The 14,520-nt window shown below is 38.1% G+C and overlaps 1 protein-coding gene across 5 annotated transcripts in view; it reads left to right on the forward strand.

Moving 5' to 3' along the window:
• The first annotated feature begins 10,087 nt into the window (after window positions 1–10,087).
• Window positions 10,088–14,520, forward strand: part of LOC127428306 (endothelin-3) — a 100,638-nt gene continuing 96,205 nt past the window's right edge. For 4 of the 5 annotated variants that reach the window (XM_051676592.1, XM_051676590.1, XM_051676593.1 and 1 more), the window contains exons 1-3: window positions 10,088–10,383; window positions 10,972–11,218; window positions 14,087–14,224. In XM_051676592.1, the coding sequence (XP_051532552.1) occupies window positions 10,314–10,383; window positions 10,972–11,218; window positions 14,087–14,224 (455 nt within the window). In that variant the 5' untranslated portion in view covers window positions 10,088–10,313. The remainder of the gene's footprint in view (window positions 10,384–10,971; window positions 11,219–14,086; window positions 14,225–14,520) is intronic. The other variant, XM_051676591.1, reaches the window with a different exon arrangement.

Below are 14,520 nucleotides of genomic sequence, written 5' to 3' on the forward strand. Positions count from 1 at the left end.
CCAGCTTGACGATATAAATAATATTTTAATGAGAAACTGAACCAAAAGACAAATACACACAGGTGTCGGGCAGCTGCCCGTAACGCTCTCTCTGTCGCACTGCCGTCTCCAGTTGCCTTTATTCCTCTTGGGCTTGATCAGCCAATTTAGGGGCCGGGTGTGCAGAATCACGACCTGGCCCCGCCCTCCGCCCTGCCACACTTTTAGCTTCTGTAGTTCTCTAGCTTACTTTTGAAAATTGCCATTGCCGCACTGCGGATACTGTTGTCTTTTCAATGATAAATTGCTTGTGGTGTCCATGAACTGTGCTAGATATAGACAACTAATATTGGCATTATATTCATGTTTTTAGCCGAGGTTTTTTTCTATCAATACTTTTACTGAATAAAGTATAGTTTTAAAATTGATAGCACTGTATATTTAAAAGTGATATTTCTCTTAACACTGTCTGCCATCATAGATGAAAATATGTGATTATTTTTATGCATTCTGATGTGCCTTTTCCAGAAAGGAAAAACAGCTTTAAGAAGGCAACACATTTGGGAAGGAAACAGAGCCTACAAATGGAGTTCACAGAAGTTGGCCAGTTCAACACACTTCAGGTCAGAAAATTAATCGAGGAGCTTATTTTAGCACCTTAAAACACTTCTGATGGTACAGAACCTGGAAAATTTCCCTTTGGGCCTCCACAAACTGTAAATCGTCTATAAGCATGCAGAAGACATTATCTCCCAGCACACAGTATTCCACTGGGGTAATTTTGCAAACAGCTTGAAATAAATGCCAATGATCTGAAAATACTCTTATTTTTACTCTTAAAAGGGACCAGCAACAGTTTTCAAATTGTGTTTAGGTTGAAAAGTGGACCAGGGGTTGAAAAAAATGCATATATAAAATAAAAAATAAATCAAGTTTGCTCCAAGATACACTTAAAACAAGAGGTAAACTGCAAACGGAGCATATTGAACAAACATCTTAACCATTTGAACACAAAATGACAATTAAACTTGAATGACTTGACATTTACCATCTGTTTATACAGTACATTCTCAACGCTCACTTCTCCCTTTTTCTGTAAAGGTCTGATTACACTGTACAGTTTTTGTCCAGCTTATGCCTTGTACTGGCAGGCAGTAGGGCCCCAAAGTTACTGTTTTTTCAAGATTAATTTCCCTGTGGGATTTATGTGGAATGGGGATTTTAATCCCATGCTCGGAATTCCCATAATATGCAAGGTAACGTCTGATACACTTCTGATGCAAAACATTTTTATTAAAGGAAGAGTAAAAAAAAAAAAAAAAAAGAGAAAATTTTGTGTCAACAAAAGTGTTAATTTCAACCACAAAATTAACTAAATTATTTTCTTCCTCTTTGCTTCCCTATGTGTGAACAGAAAACATGAAAAAAAAAAAAAAAATTTAAACGAATATTATTGAGGGAATTGAAGAGGTTCCGTTTAAAGGGATAGCTCACCCAAAAATTAAAATTCTCTAATTATTTACTTACCCTCATGATATTGAAGGTGTGTATGACTTTTTCTTCACCAGAACACATTTAAAGAAAAATTTAAATATTTCTTAGCTCAGTAGGTCCTTTAAAATGCAAGTGAATGGCGATTTCTCTTTTAAAGGTACAAAAATCACAGACAGTCAGCATAAATGTCATAACGATACGACTCCAGCTGTTAAATGAATGTCTTCTAAAGCGGTATGATCGCTTTTGGTGTGAAAAAAGATCAATATTTAAGTACTTTTAAACTATAATCCAATGCTTCAGGAGAGGGTGGAGTTCAAGTGGTCTCTCGTGTGACGTATTCGCTTTGCCATGGATACAGATATAATCTCACGTTCTCCACTCTGTTGAGACATCCAAGATAAGCACACAAATGCACCATTGTGAGTAAAAAAACCCAGATTTACATTTACATTTACATTTATTCATTTGGCAGATGCTTTTATCCAAAGCGACTTACAAGAGAGGAAAACATAAGCGAATCATCTTAGGAGACAGTGGTATAAAAAGTGCTGTATTACAAAGTATCACTAGCATCATAATAGTATTCAAAATAGAATAACGTGCAACAGAATTTTTTTTTTTTTTTAATGACTGGTGCTCATGGAAAAGATGTGTTTTTAGTCATTTTTTGAAGACAGAGAGTGAGTCAGCTTCACGGATGGAGTTGGGAAAGTCGATGTATGGTATGATGAAGCTGAAAGTCCGGGAAAGTGTTTTGGTGCCTCTTTGTGTTGGTACAACAAGGCGACGTTGCTTAGCCGACCGCAGACTTCTAGTGGGTGCGTAGCTCTGCATAAATGATTTTATGCTGGAGCAGACCCAGTAACTGTTCTGTATGCCAGCATCAGAGCCTTGAATTTGATACGTGCATCAACCGGTAGCCAGTGGAGAGAGACAAGGAGTGGTGTAACATGTGCTCTCTTTGGTTCATTAAAGACCAGACGTGCTGCTGCATTCTGGATCATTTGGAGGGGTCTAGTTGCACATGCAGGGAGGCCTGCAATGAGAGCGTTACAGTAGTCCAGTCTAGTTATGACAAGTGACTGGACAAGCAGTTGTGTAGCATGTTCAGAGAGGAAGGGTCTTATCTTCCTGATATTGTAGAGTGTAAATCTACATGATCTTGCGGTCTTTGAGATGTGGTCTGTGAAATTTAGTCTGTTGTCGATGGTTACCCCTAGATTTCTGACCGATTTGGAAGGCGTTACTGTAGTTGCACCCAGCTGCGTGGTGATGTTCTGTTCAACATCAGGGTTGTCTGGAAAGACAAGGAGTTCAGTCTTGGCTGGGTTGAGCTGCAGGTGGTGCTCCTTCATCCAGGCCGAGATGTCCGCCAGGCAGGCAGAAATTCGAGCAGTAACTGTGGTGTCGTTGGGCTGGAAAGACAAGTAGAGTTGCGTGTCATCAGCGTAACAGTGGTAGGAGAAACCATGTGCTTGAATGATGGGTCCCAGTGATGTTGTGTATATAGAGAAGAGAAGTGGCCCAAGCACTGATCCCTGAGGTACCCCAGTAAGTAGCTGATGTGGCTTGGATACCTCACCTCTCCAGGCTACCTTGAAGGACCTACCTGAGAGATAGGAATTAAACCAGTCAAGCACAGTTCCTGTGATGCCCAGTGAGGAAAGGGTAGATAGTAATATCTGATGGTTGACTGTGTCAAAGGCTGCAGAAAGGTCCAGCAGAATCAGGACTGATGATCTGGATTCAGCTTTCACTCGTCTCAGTGACTCGGTGACAGACAGCAGGGCGGTCTCGTTGGAGTGTCCACTTTTAAAGCCTGATTGATTGTCATCCAGCAGCTTGTTCTGTGAGAGATAGGGAGAGATTTGATTGAAAACTGCCCTTTCAAGTGTTTTTGCCATGAATGGGATGAGAGAGACTGGTCTGTAGTGTTCTATTTGTGTGGGATTAAGTGCAGGTTTCTTCAGCAGCGGGGTTACTCGAGCCTGCTTAAATGTAGTGGGAAAAGTGCCTGTAAGTAGAGATGTGTTAATTATGTGTGTGAGTGCAGGTAGGATGGATGGAGAAATGGCCTGGAGAAGGTGGGAAGGAATGGGGTCAAGGGAACAGGTGGTGGGGTGGTTGGAGAGGAGGAGTTTAGAGACCTCAGTGTCAGTCAGAGGAGAGAACATGGAGACAGAAGAGTTGCATACAGGAGACAGGTGTTTGACAAGGTGTGGTGCTGAGAATGTATTGCTGATGGCTGCAACCTTATTAGTAAAAAATGTGGCGAAGGCATCTGCTGTCAGTGATGTGTCAGGCGGTGGAGGGGGGGCAGAGAAGTGTGTTGAATGTTCTAAACAAGCTGTGAGTGTCTGTGGTGCTGTTGATCTTGTTCTGGTAATAGGAGGTTTTTGCAGATTTGACATTATCTGAAAAAGTTGCAAGCAGGGACTGATATTTACCTAGATCTGTTGGATCTTTAGATTTCCGCCATCTCCTCTCAGCTGCCCTGAGGTCAGTCCGATGTTCACGAAGGACGTCAGACAGCCATGGGCTGGGTGGTGTAGCACGTGCTGGCCTAGTGGAGATAGGACAGATGTTGTCTAGACAGGTTGTTAAAGTAGAGCTTAGTGTGTCTGTGGCAGTGTTTACATTAAGCGTGGTAAATATATTTTGTGTAGGAAGAGATGTAGAGACAGCAGTGGAAAGGCGAGAGGGTGAGAGGGAACGGAGGTTACGGCGAAAGGAAACCAATGGTGGAGTCTGTTTTAATGTAGATGGGAGTGTCATGTTGAATTGAACAAAGTAGTGATCAGAGACATGTAAAGGAGTAACAAGAATATTTCAGTTGGTACAGTTACGTGTAAAGATGAGGTCCAGCTGGTTGCCTGATCTGTGAGTTGCTGTGGTGTGTAGTTTTTCCAAGTCAAATGAGGCCAGGAGAGTATTCAATTCAGTGGCCTGGGGCTTGTCTTGGTGTATTTTGAAATCACCAAGAACCACAAGTGGCCTACCATCCTCCGGCAAGGAGGACAGCAGGACATCCAACTCCTCAAGAAAGTCAGCTGACCTGGAGGGCGATAGATGACAACAACATGGATTTTTGTGGGTTGCATTGTAGTAATAGCATGGAATTCAAAACTAGTATTGTTACATAGTGAAGAGTGTGGTGAAAAAGTCCAGTTGTATGAATGAGCACCTACCGGTGTGTTGAGGGGTGTGAGAGAAGGAGAAGTTGTTGGAGAGAGCAGCAGGTGTTGCTGTATCCTCTGGACATATCCATGTTTCTGTCAGTGCCAGGATGCTGAGGGTGGACTGCGTGGCAAAGGCTGGAATGAAGTCAGCTTTGTTCACAGCTGACTGGCAGTTCCAGAGTCCCACTGAGAAAGAGAGCGGAGCAGGTGCTGAAGTGCAAAGTGGCCGTAGGTTGTGTGGGTTGCATTTGGTCTTGCATCGATATCGTGTAAACGGTCTGTAACAGATAACAGGGATGTGCTTGAAGGCATGTGTTATTCGTGAAGTAGACATGTTAGTATATAGAAGGAAAATAAGACAAGAGATACAATAACAAGATACTTAAGTGCTATGCTGAGTGGCGCCTTGTCGGTGTCCTTGCTCGGTGGACTCGCACAGGTAGACTCGCTGGTCTTTACACAAGTAGGTCTTCACATGAGGAGGGCTTTACACGAGGGCTACCACTTCCGCTGCCGCTTCCGTGTCAGCATTCGAGTCAAATATATACGTGATTATAATGAGCCATTCAATGAAAAAGGCAGGACACGCCTTAATGCTACTTAGCACAACAAAGCTAGTCACATGGTCAGCCGAAACTAAGGGTCATGTGAGGTGACAAGTGCGACTTCCGTGCACCGCAAATAAATTATGCCGCACTTTAGCAATAAATAATACCCTAAAACAAGTGAAGCACTGTTTATAAACAATAAAAACCACAATAGTTTTACACACACACTGGCCAATCAACGCTAAATCTAGCAGTGAGTAACCTGGGACAAGTCAAAAACAATATAGCACACACACACACCAACCTTCGTATAAGCGACGCGGGTTCAAGACAGTAAACAAACAGCACAAGTCTAGCAATGAATACCACTCTTCAACAAAGTAAAACAATAAAATAAACACACTTACACGCAACTGCAGACTCCTATAGATAGATTGCTTATCACTTGCATTTGAAGGACCTACAGACCTACAGATAATAACAGATCTAAACCAAAATCAACCAATCTACTGTACAGCGTTCCTCCTCCTCACTTGTAAACAGTGGTGCTCTTCCGGGTGTGACGCACGTGCGTCAGTTCTCGCATGTTTCAAATGCTAATGCAATTACGTCACACGCGCATACCGCTGCCGTCCGGAAGTATGATTTAGAGTTAAAAAAAAAAAGTACTTTAAATGTTTATCTTTTTCACACCAAAATCAATCATGTCCCTTTAGAAGACATTAATTTAACAGCTGGTGTTTTATGGATGAAGTTTTTGCTGACTGTCTGTGATTTTTGGACCTTCAAAAGAGAAATCGCCATTCACTTGCATTTGAAGGACCTACTGAGCTAAGATATATATATATATATATATATATATATATATATATATATATATATATATTTTTTTTTTTTTTTTTTTTCAAATGTGTTCTGGTGAAGAAAGAAAGTCATACACACCTGGGATATCATAAGTGTAAGTAAATAATGAGAGAATTTTTCATTTTGGGGTGAACTATCCCTTTAAACTGAACCTCTTCAATTCCCCTCAATAATGTAATTTATTTTCATGTTTTCTGTTCACACATAGGGAAGCAGAGAGGAAGAAAATAATTTAGTTAGTTTTGTGGTTGAAAATAACACTTCTGTTAACACAAAATAGTTTTAAATGTTTTTTTTTTTTAACTCTTCCTTTAATAAAAATATTTTTCATTACAAATTATATTATCAGTATGCAATCTGAGTGAAAAGTTGAACAGAAAAATTAACATGAATTTTAAAATTCGTAGAATTTTGTCTGTTCTTCTTTTGCTTCAATGACAGCATACACTCGAACTGGTATATGGTTTTTTATTTTTTATTTTTTTATCATAAATATCTCAGGGGCAGATGACAACAATCTGATTAGTACCACATGTCAAAGATGGACAGCGAGTCTCAAAAAATGTAAAGTTCAAATAAGAAGTCTGTGTGGATTACTTTAAAAAGACCTTACATCATCTGTACTATTGGACAGCATGCTAATAATAAACAAAATCTTTGTTGATAATAAACTAAATATAAATGGAAAACAGACCTGTTGGAGATGAGTTGAGGATCCATTTGTCAAATTCCATTGCAGTTTTTGGTTTGATCATTTTCAGTACAAGCATTATGTAACACATAATTGTTTTAATAGCCATAACTCACAACACAGCTCACCATGATTGAAAGAAAATGAAAAGAGGAACTGATAAGTTATTGAAATCTTAAAGGTTTAGTTCATCCAAAAATGAAAATTCTCTTATAATTTACTCATCCACATGCCATCCCAGATGTGTATGATTTTCTGTCTTCTGCTGAACACAAACAAAGATTTTTAGAAGTATTTCTCAGCTCTTTGGGTGCATACAATGTAAGTGAATGTGTGCCAAAATTCTGAAGCTCAAAAATTCACATAAGGGCAAAATAAAAGAACTCCAGATTTCTCTGGTGCTTTAATCCGTATGTTCTAAAGTGATTTGATAGGTGTGGGAGGAGAATTTATGACAAAAAATTATTTGAAAATGAAAATTCTCTCAAGATATACTCACCCTCCTAGCATCTCGGATGCGAATGAATTTCTTTTTACTGCAGAACATAATTTAAGATTTTTAAAAGAAAAATTCAGCTACGTCCTCACAATGGAAGTGAATGTGTGGCAAAATTTTGAAGCTCCAAAATCCACATGATTTGAGGTAGCACAAAAGTAATCCATACGACTCCAGTGGTTAAATCCATGTGTTCAGACATGATATGATAGGTGTGGGTGAGAAACAGATCAATATTTAAGTAATTTTTTATCATGAATTCTCCTCTCTGCCCAATAAGGGGCGATGTGCATGAAGAATGCAAATAAAAAACAGAAGAAGAATGTGAACCTGAAACTGAAGTGAAGATTGACTGAGTAGGGAGGAGAATTATAGTAAAACAGGACTTAAATATTGATCTGTTTCTCACCCACACCTATCACATAGCTTCAGAAGACATTTATTTAACCACTGCAGTCATCTGGAGTACTTTATTGTTGCCCTTATGTGGATTTTGGAGTTTAAAAAATTTGACACCCATTCACTTGCATTGTGAGGTCCTACAGAGCTAAAATATTCTTCTAAATATCTTAATTTCTGTTCTGCAGAAGAAATTCATACACATCTGGGATAGCATGAGGGTGAGTAAATCATGAGAGAATTTTAATTTTTGGGTGAACTATCCATTTAATAGTGCTATGTGCATAATTCTAAAAATCTTTGTAAATTAAAGGTGCACTCGGTAAGTTTTTAGCTTGCTCTTTACTCGTCCCATCAGTCCCAGTAGTACTTTTGGACTCTGACACCTGTCGTCCTGGATACTGAAAGTTTGTTTAATAAGTGCTGCTGCTGCAAACTGAAGATTTTTTCTTCTGTTTTGTTACTTTTAGTAGTTACTTTTGTTACTGTCATACTACACACATCCCTATTATGGACATTCCTGGATTTAATCCAAACAAATTTTAGCACGTCATTGCGCACTGGACTGTGACTCGTGAGCTCTCTGCCTGCTGAGCACCACCGTGTGCTCACGTTTGGCGTTTGATGTTGTGCCATTTATTCGTGATCTGTGCCATGAGAGCTGCAGGTAGTAGCATTTTGTTTCTGCAGGGACCTCTTGTGTGGACATTTTATCTTTCTACTTGCGCTCATTCTGTTCAGACTGTCTGGTGAATCACACTCCGGTTTATCATTACCATACCATCACTTTGGACTATTCTGTTGATTTGGGCTCTGCTGTTGTTTGTAGTAAGTATATTGTGTTTGTTGTTTTATTGTTTGGTTTGCTTGTTTTGTTTACATGTACTTTCATGTTTGAGAATTGTCTGAAAGCACTATATAAATAAATGTATTATTATTGTCATTATTAGTGGAAGTAACTTAGTCAGTTGCATGACACAGTGTCATGTGCCGTCAACATGGCTGCGCCCATGAGGGAGCGACCCAATCCATGTAAAATTAAACAGCGTTTATTAGGTTACGGAAATGACTGGAGTCTTCATCTCATGTGAGTGTACTGGCAAGCTAGCAAAAACTTACTGAGTGCACCTTTAAGTCTATGGTGGAATACAAATTGAAGTTTAGGCTGCTTAGAAAATTTATGTATGTATGTATTTTTTTTATTTGCAGACATGGCATTTTAAAATCCATTTTCTTGTGGTTGTGGTACCATTTATACACTGCAGGACTCCTCCTAAAAACCAAATAGATATTTTGTGTTAGTGTGGTCTAAATCAAAATTATGAGATTTGGCCAGCCAAAATAACCAACAGCTTTAGAGCATATTCAGAAATGTCAGTAAAGAAGTGGTAGCACTTTATTAGGTTACATTTTTTATCATTAGTGAATGCATTAAGTATCACAAACTAACAATGAATATATATATATATATATATATATATATATATATATATATATATATATATATATATATATATATATATATATATTTTTTTTTTTTTTTACAGTATTTATTCATCTTTATTAATGTAGGTTAAAAATGCATTTGTTCATTGTTAGTGCATGTTAGCATAGTGCATTAATGTTAACATTATGAAACTTTGATTTAAAAATATGTTAGTATATCTTGAAATTAACATTAACAAAGATTAATATATGCTAAAAAAGTATTTATCATTAGTTAACATGAACTAACAATAACTCATGCAACTTTATTTTAAAGTGTTACCCTATCAACCACATTTTAGATTAATAAAGTAATCTTAACCATGAAATAACACAGTATTATGGGAATCATGCAGTGACAAAAAAAATAAATAAATAAATAAATTGAGAAATATATATTCAGACAAGTGTGCAAACTTTTGACTGGTACAGCTGTGTTGGGCTTGCTTACAAGTGTTATTTGTGTTATTAACATAAATTAGTTGGATTTATACCAAACAAATTTGCCCCACTTTAGCCCCCTGTTTTCAACATGAACTGTATTCATAATGCATTGGCTGTGGTCCTTTGATAAATGGGTCTGCAGTCAGATAAAATGTGTAAATTATGTCTCAAGTGCTGGTTGAGCAAAAAGAACAATACAATTTGAAGAATAAAAAGCTGAGAGCAGCAAAGACCTTTTCAATTAATATTTGTCACATACTTGATACTCTTTAGGGGTTTTCCTGATTAACTTTGGATTTTTTTGATGGTACTAAGCTGGCATTACAGTAACTTCCTGTTGAGGTTGTTAAGGTGTGTGTGCGTGCGTGCGTGTGTGTTTGCGTGATTGAATGACATACTGTACGTATGACAAGTGATTCAGCTGTATAACTGAGATCCAGTGGGTGGTGTCTCACAGGCTGATAGGTGCACTCTATAAAAACTCACCGTGGGAAATTGCGCGCAACCAATACTAGCTGCCTGCAGCAACATGAGGATGCTTTTTTGTCGAGCTCCACTGTTCCGTCTCTCCTCAAGTCTGAAAAACATAATCAGACGTGCATCCATGCGGGAATAAAGCAGTAACGACCAAACATGTTACTTTTGACTGCAGTTAATGGATCAATCTATACTGGTCAATCCTGGATTTTAAACTGATTATCTTTTCACGGACACTCTCTGGAATAACTGGGATGGCCAAGGTGTCATTAATACATTTGGCAGTTTTGCTTCTCATTGGACTAACAACCGCAATGGCCAACGGTGGGTTTGGATTGCATTAATTACATGCAGAACACTTTTCAAACTAAAATTGTGCCGTGAAAGGAAGTTTAGGCTAGTTGTACTTTTACTCGACATCACTCTATATATAATTGAAAACAACATATATTTACATAGCCTAATCTTATTCAAGCGCTTACAAACTATTTTAAGGGTTTAAATGGGCATAATTGAGGCATTGGAGGAGTGATTTATGAGTTAATTTTATGTCGAGGTGAGCCAATGGGTAGTTTTCTACGGGGAAAAATGTCAAGTTAAAGTGTGAAGTTGTGACCTTAAGTTGCAGTTTCTACCTTACATGACCCTTATGATTTTGGTGTAGTCAGGTGTATGCAGTCACATTAAAAATGTTTTTGACCTGAATAAAGCCAGATAATTTCTGTTACCACATGAAACATATTTTAGGTATATGTATAAGCATTCTTTTACAATTTATGGACGCTCACGGTGATGAAAAAATATATAGAAAATATATATAGAAAACAGCAGAAAAGCGTGTATATACTGTAATGTCATGTTATTTTAATGAAGATAACTTTATTTTTTTTTTTTTTTTTTTTTTAATTAAAGTATTTTCATCTTCAGGATTTTCCCCCTCTCGTCAAGTTGCGCTTGTGAAAAACCTCACGCACGATTTATTTTCCAAAACATCAACTGCGCCTCAACCTGATTTTGAATCTGCTAATAAAGCTGCAGCGCCGTGTTGCCAGCTCCCGAAACCGCGGAGAAGAGCCAAGAGATGCACATGTTACACGTACAAAGACAAGGAGTGCGTTTACTACTGTCACCTGGACATCATCTGGATCAATACACCAGAGTAAGTTCCCACCGATGATTTTCGGAGAATTGAAATCTGAACGTAAAGTCATCCTAGATCAACACGTGCTTTCACCAGACAAATTATTTTTTTACAAGAGTGTGAGGGTGTGAATGGGATGGATTTACGATTAGTGTAACTCTGATTTAAAACTGTTTTTAAGTTACATTTACTGGTAAACAGCATAACATAAATAATAGTAAATAAATGTGAAGACTCTTAATGTAAAACAGCATGCCAGCAACAAGAAACCAAAACCATTATTATTTAAACAAAGCTTATTGTTGTGAGGGTTTTGCCTTGTGCTCTTAAGGATCAATAAACATTACATTACCACATAAACATAACATTACCACACAAGTAGATTTATGTTAACAATATACTCTAGTGTGAATGGAAATATAATAATAATAATTCAATAAAAATGATCCTCAACTACAAACCCTTGCCATTGTACAAATGGTTAATCATGCATTAAACCCCAACCCCAAAACCCCAAAACCACTGACTTTGACATAATATTGGAAGAAAAATTGTTTAGTTGCTGTTTTATATTAAAACTGTTTAATAAAGAGCCATTGTATTATAAAGGAAAATCAAGCTATTGCAGTTGGCAATCTATCAAACTTCAACAGAAACACATGGCTAAACATTCCACTTCAGTCAGAACTGAATTAGAACTTGCCTGCTACTTCCTTATCTCAGACAAGACTTTAAACTCCCTATGTAGTTTAACAGTTTAGAAGCATCAAGCTCATCTAGAATTTTCCTGAAAACAATTTATTGTAGGTTTTGATGATTAATTACTCACAATAATTTAACTTTAAAAAAATGACATAATGGTTTTGTGAAATGCTGTAGATTATCTGCTTACTTTGCCTAATCCTAATGGGATACAAGAAAAAAAGAAAAAAAGAAGAAAAAAAAAAACATTTACAATAACTGAACTTTATTAAGTGGCATCAGGGATGGATTACCGACCGGGCCAATGGGGCCAGTGCCCAGGGGCCCTTGACTACCAGGGGCCCTTGACTGCCTGGGTGGGCATGAAAATGACCCCCCCCCCCCCCAATAACTTTTGGGCATGAAAACGAAAACACCCCTGGTCAACAACTTTTGGGCCAGTTGTTATGTAAAAAAAAGGGTGGGAGGGGGGCCCTTGGAGATAATTGGCCCCGGGGCCTTTGCAAGTCATAATCCGTCCCTGAGTGGCATGTTGGTTTTGTGAAATGCTTTATATTATCTGCCTATCTTGCCTTATCCTACATGGGATAGAAGAAAAAAGCAAGTCAGTACAACGCAACCAAACTTAAAGTATGACTTTTTCCGGATGTGTGTAAATTGTTTGACTGTAACCCACTAATGCTGATATTGCAATTTGGGGGAAAGTATTAATTTGCCAAAGAGAACTTGTCATAATTCACATACTAAATGAAAACTATTTATTAATCAGAAATCTTGAAATGTAGGTCAACATTTTCAAAATCTTGAACCAATTTGCAAACAATGGCAGACATTCTGTATCTTACTTTTGGAACATTTTAGCCTACAATATTTGAGCAATTACTATTACCGGCAACTTGTCTAGGCACTACAGCACATGATACTGGTTTAAGAGAATGGACAAAGATGAAAGAGGAGGTTGCATGACAGGATGTTTGCCAGAGTAACTCTTAGCAGATGAGGCCTAGAGCTTCCTGGGTACAGCTGTCTAGTTTTACTGAGCCTCGGAGACCACTTCATTTGCCTTCCATACAGTATAAATAAGGGTAATCTATTAAGGTGTTACCTTTCAACCACAAGTAAAATGAACAAAACAAGCTGGCCATTCGTCCTATGGTGAGCTGAAGTGAGATTATAGGAATCATTTCCAGGTTATGCAATCAATGAACTGTTAAGCTCCTCAAACTGTCTATCAGAACAAGCTTATTGTACATTATAAATCATAGCCCTTTTGAGCTGAGACATTTTAATAATCTGTTTGGTAAGATAAAGTCAGGGAAAACAAATTCTTTAGTCATGTTGATTCTTGTGCATATAATTTTCTTCTGTTGAGCTACTACAACATACTTGTTTCCAGCAAGTAAAACTCTTGAGGGAAACATTTTTACTTTTTATGTCCTTGAAATTCTTAGACTGGTTGTGGGACAGACTGAACTCACAGTGAAATCGGAAACAGTACGTTGACTTTTCTTTAGAGAAGTAGTCAATGTCCGATTTGTAAACAACTTTTTCTTTTGAGTCGGATCTTTTCAATGAATCTAGTTTACAAAACCGGTGTTCTCACCTCTGTTTAACAAATACTTCCATGTTTAAATCCATTCCGCAGAATTCCACAAATTACCCCCCCCCACCCCCTACCCCAAGCTACCCCCCCCACCAAATCAGTGAAGAAAATGCAGGGAAAATCCACAGATTTTGTCTGGGCCCGCTCTTGAGCTGCTTGCTCAGGGATCCAAACACATCCATGCTAGCCAATTTATGACTTCTACATTATGCATGGATCAGTGTCACGTTTCAGATCCTTTTTATTGTTTTGTGGATTGTGTATGTAACCTGCTTCAAAAGTGCAATAGCAAGATCAATCTAAACAGGGCAGTGAAACAGTGGCCAAAGATTCTCAGCATATATTCCAACTTTTGACAAATGAAGCTGGATGAAGGAGTGATATATTATGTTGAAGGAGCGTTAGAATCAGGATTACACTTTCCTTAAAAACAGCAAAAACAGTTTTTTAGTTTGAAGTCTTTGAAGTAAATCAAAGTGTTTAAAGCCTTTCTTGCTTTCACTGTTTGCCTTCAAGCAACCCTGTGATAGTGTTTTATGTAACTTCAAGGTCATAACCCTTCTCCATTTGTGTTTTGGCAGGCGCACCGTCCCATATGGCATGTCAAGTTATAGAGGATCCCAGCGGGCACGGCGTTCTGCCGAGGGCGACAGAGGAGGTCAGCGTTGTGCGTGTGCTTCACAAAGGGACCGAGAATGTATGGCTTTCTGCAGTCAAAGGTAATAAAAATATCAGACCACTCACAGTGATTTAGTTAATGTTTTTTGCCTTGTTCTGTTACTTTTGTATTACCTTTATGGTCTTTTGTCTTTGTGTGCATGACACTGTGCACTATACTGTATGTTATTATTGGTCACACTGAGAAGACAACTTCATCATATGGCTTCAATTATACCACCTGTGTTATTATCAATACATTTTACATAAAAAACAAATTACAAAAAATTAAACAGTCTAAATAGGTTGGTATGTTAACATTATAGGGCTCTATTTTCACATCTGCATTAGGTGCAGC

Source organism: Myxocyprinus asiaticus, chromosome 37 (assembly GCF_019703515.2).
Source record: "Myxocyprinus asiaticus isolate MX2 ecotype Aquarium Trade chromosome 37, UBuf_Myxa_2, whole genome shotgun sequence".
Taxonomy (NCBI): Eukaryota; Metazoa; Chordata; class Actinopteri; order Cypriniformes; family Catostomidae; genus Myxocyprinus; species Myxocyprinus asiaticus.